Source organism: Antrostomus carolinensis, unplaced genomic scaffold, assembly GCF_000700745.2.
Source record: "Antrostomus carolinensis isolate BGI_N321 unplaced genomic scaffold, ASM70074v2 scaffold29050, whole genome shotgun sequence".
In the NCBI taxonomy this organism is placed as follows: Eukaryota; Metazoa; Chordata; class Aves; order Caprimulgiformes; family Caprimulgidae; genus Antrostomus; species Antrostomus carolinensis.
The window spans coordinates 20,633-26,422 of NW_010289559.1; the positions used below are offsets into that span (position 1 = coordinate 20,633).

General features: G+C 40.9%; 1 protein-coding gene across 1 annotated transcript in view; it reads left to right on the plus strand.

Annotated features, from left to right (window-relative positions):
- LOC104527237 (protein FAM13A) overlaps nucleotides 1-5,790 on the plus strand; it is a gene marked incomplete at both ends in the record, with an annotated part of 42,436 nt that overhangs the window by 9,908 nt on the left and 26,738 nt on the right. Inside the window, 4 exon segments of the mRNA XM_010170908.1 lie at nucleotides 524-554; nucleotides 556-578; nucleotides 2,160-2,339; nucleotides 5,213-5,399. Of these exon segments, the coding sequence (XP_010169210.1) occupies nucleotides 524-554; nucleotides 556-578; nucleotides 2,160-2,339; nucleotides 5,213-5,399 (421 nt within the window).

Here is a 5,790-nt window from a genome sequence, read left to right on the forward strand (position 1 = left end):
AAGAGAAGAGCATACATTTTATTTTTTAAAATGTGAAGCAGAGAACTTGAATATCAGAAAGTGGCAGGAGGAGAACTGTGCAAAGCCTGTATTTTGCTTTTGTCCTCTGTTAATATTTAAAGATTCTTAAATATTAAGTCCCTTTTCACAGTGTATACGTTTTCAAGTCAGCCTAAAAAGGCAACGACTTTTGAGGTGAGGCTAAAACAACTTGCAGTGGCAGAAAGCTCAAAAGAAAGCAAAAATCTGCGACGTGCTGAAGTTGAAATACTTTCTGTTAGACCTTGGCCTACTGCAAGGGAATGACAGGGAAATTAATTCTCGAGGATGCTGGCATTGTCAAATGTACCACGTCACTGTGGGAGTGAAAATTCCTTAAGGGGAAGACTTGTGGCATGCACATGCAATTGTTGTTGAGATAGCTCAAACCTTTAAATCGTGGTGCTGCAAAGAACAAAGGTTTTTAAGACCTTATTGTGATAATTAGATCTAACTTTCTCCCCTTTTTTTCTCTTTTACACAGTGCCCACGTATCACAAGTCAGTAGTAACATTCCTAAAAAAACCTGCTACAGGAGAGTAAGTGTCTCTTTTACAATTTTTTAGCTACCTTTTTTGTATATAGGAGCTTTTTAAAGTATTGCTGGTTATTCTTTGATTTCTCTTTAAGGGTTGTTCTTACACAAACAAAAAAAGACAGTGTTTCCCAGACCAAAGAATCTGCAATGGTAATAAATCACTTCCTTCTGAAAAATTCTCAGGCCCTTGGTCCTTTCCTTACACCGTGCCTGCAGTGTTTTCATTAGGCAGAACTCACATATTTAGAGAAGCCATTCACACTGTTTCATCCTCTTGCTCTTGTTTGCGCCTTGTTGCATCCCAGCAGAGGATGGGGCTTGACCCCACTACCACAACTGGGAGCAGCAGAGCTAACGAGTTGGCTCCCTTGCCAGATCTGGAAATTCCCAATGGCTGATGCATTTGCAGAACTGATTCTTGTCAATACATGAAACACAGACGTCCTTGCCAAGTTAAACCATGTGATTTTTTGCAGTTGCTATGATCTTTTTACTTTTTTGGGAACTGCAGTCTTAGCAGACTTACAACTATAGCAAATTAGCAACAACTTTTGTAAATTCTCTGGAGAAGTCATCCCAGGGACAGGTTCCCATACTCATTGATACTCAGTTGTAAATTAATCAGCAAATCCCACAAATAACTTCTTTAATTATGGAAAAAGTATTAGAAGTTATATGGACTTTGGACAGGCGTGTTTGAAAAACTCATTCTTCAGCAGACTACTTAAAGCGTTGTCAGAAACAGGGATGGATCCGGGATGTGCAAAAATGTGTTTCCAAATGATCTGTTTTGGGGGGCGATTTTGCTCACAAAAACTTCCTCTGATAAAGGAAGGAAGGAAATATTACAAGAAAATGTCAGTACCAAAATGAAGGAGATTTGGTTGTGTTGAAAGTACAGGTGGTTTCACATCTTCAACTAATGCAACTGCAGGGGCTCCCTTGCTGTGACTTGTGTAGAAGCCTTCTTGCTGCCAGTGGGTGTGGTGGTGATCTCACACCAGAGTAAGTCAAGGGTGGTTATGGGTGCATTCATGGCACAAGAACAACATGAACTCAGAACCTAATCCATGCTTGGTCACCAAGTTAAGCATATGAGGAATTTGTAGTGAGGTACTGTTTGCGTGTCCTCATCCTCCTGTGAGACAGCAGTGAATCACCTTCTTGCAGATGATCCATTGCCTTATTGAGCACAGATTACACAAGAGGCTTGACCACTGTCAGCATGGCTGGGTATCAAATACAGTTTCATCAGGGCAAGGACTGTTAAAGTGGAGGGTGAAGGTTAGGCACCAGTGTCTACAGTTGCAGTAAGTAAAATTAGCTGTTTTATTGAAGGTTGAAACATCCCTAGAAATAAAAAAGAGCAAGATGAATTGAGAAGGCTCAATTCTTCTGAAGGACCTGAACATCAGGGTATCTGAAGATTTTGGCTTAGCTCTTTGCGGATGTCACAGCCCTAGAACTTTTTATGCGTTGCCATCATAGTAAAACATAACCCTTGGAAACTTTATTTATTGTTGCAGAGAGGGAGCTCCACAAAGTCTTTGAGCTCAATTTACCTTATTTTTCGGCTTGACAGGTATTTAGAGAAGACAATCCGCTCAGCCGTGGAGCAGCATCTCTTTGATGTTCATGGCTCAGGCGGCCAGAGTTCAGAGGACTCTGAATCGGGAACATCTTCAGCCTCTTCTAATGTGTCTGCCAGGCAGAGGAGGCGACATCACAAAGAGCAGGAGGAAGCCTGGAGAAACAGAGACATGTATGAGCCTGATTTCTTTGTTTTGGGAAGTATATTTGATTAAGTGTACCCTAGTCATGTCCTCTTACCAAGGCAATGCTTAGTTCTGTTGTGAAATGCAGTGGCCCTTCCCCTGAGTTGAAAGTGCAGAGCAGAGTGCAGTGCCTGTGCAGAGCTCCATTGCATCAGTTAGAGCTGCGAAATGCAGAGTTTATTAGAGGTCATGCAGTGGGGCAAAGCATGATAAGAATCCAGTTTTTTTATGCAGTATAGTAGAGTTTTTAATTACAGTATTTGTTGCTTTGGTGGAAATTCCCAAGCTGTTGGCTCTATTGCCTGTAACTTTCTTTAGATAAAAACATTAGGATTAGATGCTTTTTCTGAATTCAGAACATCTTAAAAAATGAGATCAAGTTCCTCTTTTGTATGTGGAGGCACAGCTTATGTTTGGGTTTACTGAGGGAGACCTGGAAGTTTGTCTGAAAGAAGAAAAATCTTCCTTTTGATTAATCAGAATTTAAGAATTTATATCCATCATGTTACACAAAGTGTAAACATGATTTAGTGGTGAATTTCATTACATTTCTGTCAAAGAGTAAAAATAATACGTATTTTTTCCTTTCATACTTCTCTACTTGTGGCATATATTGTGTGGTACAAATGTATTGCCACCACAGCCTTAACAAACACTTGCCAAAGGCGTAGCTATCTTTGAGGAACAGTAACTACAGACTTTACAAGGCCATGATCTAATCAGTGCTTACACATATGTCTAGCTTTAACACAGCACTAGTTCTTGTAAAGAATATGTATACTTGACTGTGGTATTGGATTGCTAGGATTTCAAGTTAGATTCCAGAATAAACATCTAGTCTCTTGTTGTTTTTTACTGCATACTGAATTCCCCAAATCCTATTGGATCTGCGTAGACCTTCCTGTACAAAGCCACTTTTATACAGGTGCAAAACCAGCAGTAGCACGTGTTAATATTGCAGCCATGCTATTTCCCAAAATGTGTCAGTGCTACTGTTTGTAAAAAAAAATCCATAGATGCAAAATAAGAAGCCATTTCCATACTGCATAAAAATATACTGTGAAGATGGCATTTAGCACTTGCAGGTCACCAAAGTATCTGGCAGCAGCTCTGAAGTAGTTTTTCTTGTTTAGTAGCCCGGCTGACAGGCATCTCAGGTAAGTAGGTCAGAGACTGGCTAGTGTACGTGTTTGGAAGCATATAGTACTGCAGGGCTTTTTTTCAACATTGCATTACACAGCTGCCTTTAGACAGGGTTGACACAGTTGTTCAGGTTTGTGTGTAAAGCTGGAGCCAAGGATTTAAAGCACATCGGAAGTTTTCAGTGCTGGCTAGGGTTCAAATTGTTTTTTCCTGGTTCCCTTAGGTCAGATTCCTGGAACTCCTTTGGGTGAATTATCAAAATTGGGAATTCCTTTCAAAACTTCTTTCTGTTGTTTTGATTGTCAGTGACTTTATCTCCTTACCTTGTGATAGATCACAAGAGGATTTGTAATGTCACAAGATGGGACTTGAGATAGGAAACGTATTTATCGCAAAAACACATATGTGCGCTCCCACGCGTTGCAGACTACATGATCTGCAGGCTATGTGTATGCAACTGCTCAGGGGTTTGTAAAAACTTCCACAAAGGCAAATGTGTTATCTTAGAAGCTTAATCACAGACTTAGAGTATTTCTTTGTATCTCTCTTCCACTGACAAAACCTAGAGATTTGCGATCTAGAAAATCACTGAAACTTTCTGGTTTTTTTTTTGATCTGCATACTTTGTCATACTGGCACTGTCCAGACACTAGAGAGTAACTAGTTTCTTTTCACACCAGTTCTAGTCTAGTTAAATTCTCCTGCTGTTTGTGAAAGCAATCTTTGGAGTCACACAGCACTGTATAAGGCAGCTACACATACAGCAGTGAGCAAACATTCCAGTTTCAGTGTCAAGTGTAAGCAGCCTGCCTTTAGCCTCCGGCAGGGTGGGATGTTGAAGAATGAGATGCATTGTGTTTCTCCTGTTCCCATAATGTAGTGATGTGTTATGTATGTGCGTCTTCATTATTGCACAAAGTAGAGGGAAAACTACTAAACAGGTTATGAAGGGAAAACTGCATGGTGAAGGATCCAGCAGGCTAAGTGTGCAGGGCAAGATAAGCCATACTGCCAGGCTTCTGGAAAATAGGCACAAACTCTGCTAGCCCAGAGAGTCCCAGCTAGTGCATCACATGATGACTTAAAGCTAGCAGTTCTTCTCGCTTCCCAACATAGCAGAACAGTCCTCTGTCCTAGCAGTTGTGTTGCTGTTGCAGAGATGCGTTCCCTTTTCTGTTTGATGTAATTCCCAAATAGGAATCAAGCATTGTTTGGCTCAAGCGCCACAGTCCTGCTCTTGCATTTGAGAATGTGAGTAAGAGGATTGATTATGTGATATCATGCACCAAGGGAGATCCTTGGACCACAGCTGTGACTCTTTCCTAACTAAAAAGTATGTGTCTCAAAGGAAAATATGCTGTATGTTCTCTATAAAAATACCACAGGCAGCCAGGAGCTAGTCCAGCTTCCATGTGAAGTCAATGGGATTCTCTGCGTTGGCTTTTACTGGGAGGTAAATCAAGTCCCAAATGTTGATCCTCACAGCTTTCAGACCTGAGGTGTATACACTTGGCTTTCACTCCTCAACGGGATGTAGCATTGCACAGTGTGTGTTGTTTGCTGCAGTAGGAAGAACCAGAGATACTGGTTTTGTAGGGCACAGAAGATGTTGCCGGAACTGCACCATTCAGCATGTTGCATTTCTCTATTGCTACCAAAAATGTAGCGGGAGAGTGTTTTAAACAACCTCTTGTTGTAATGTCCCTTTTCTTTTTAGGGAAGTCATCAACAAAGAAAACATTCCCTCTGGATTCAACAATCTTGAAGACTGTATTCTAGCTGCTCAAGAAGTAGAAAAATTACAAGACAGCAGCTCTGGATATCTTAGTGAAAGGAATAAACCAAAACGTCAGAAATCCAGCACCAAGCTTTCAGAGCTTAATGACAACCAGGACAGTCCTGTGGTAAGCCGGCGTGCTGTACGATTTGATGCCTAGTACTAGCCTGGGAAAAAGTCTCTTTTATTTCAGTGCACATCTGGTTCCCTTGGGTAGCCATTTTTGCCTACAGTACAAGAATAAGTGGCTGTTTTGAACTATGGGGACCGCTGGATCCCACACTGGTAACCTTTGTGATGAGGCAACTGAGAAACCATATTTCTGCTATGTTCCTCTCACTCCATCCATAGTCATTTTCTCTTTCCAGAACTTCTTGCCTTTTTTCTTCTGAATTGAGCGAAGTGTTTTGGAAAGACAAAAAGGAAGTAAGTCTTTTTCCTAGTCTTTCAGAAGTCTTGCAAGGAGGTTGGAACCTCAGATGTAGGTTCACATGTTTAGGTCAAGCTTAATTTTATAT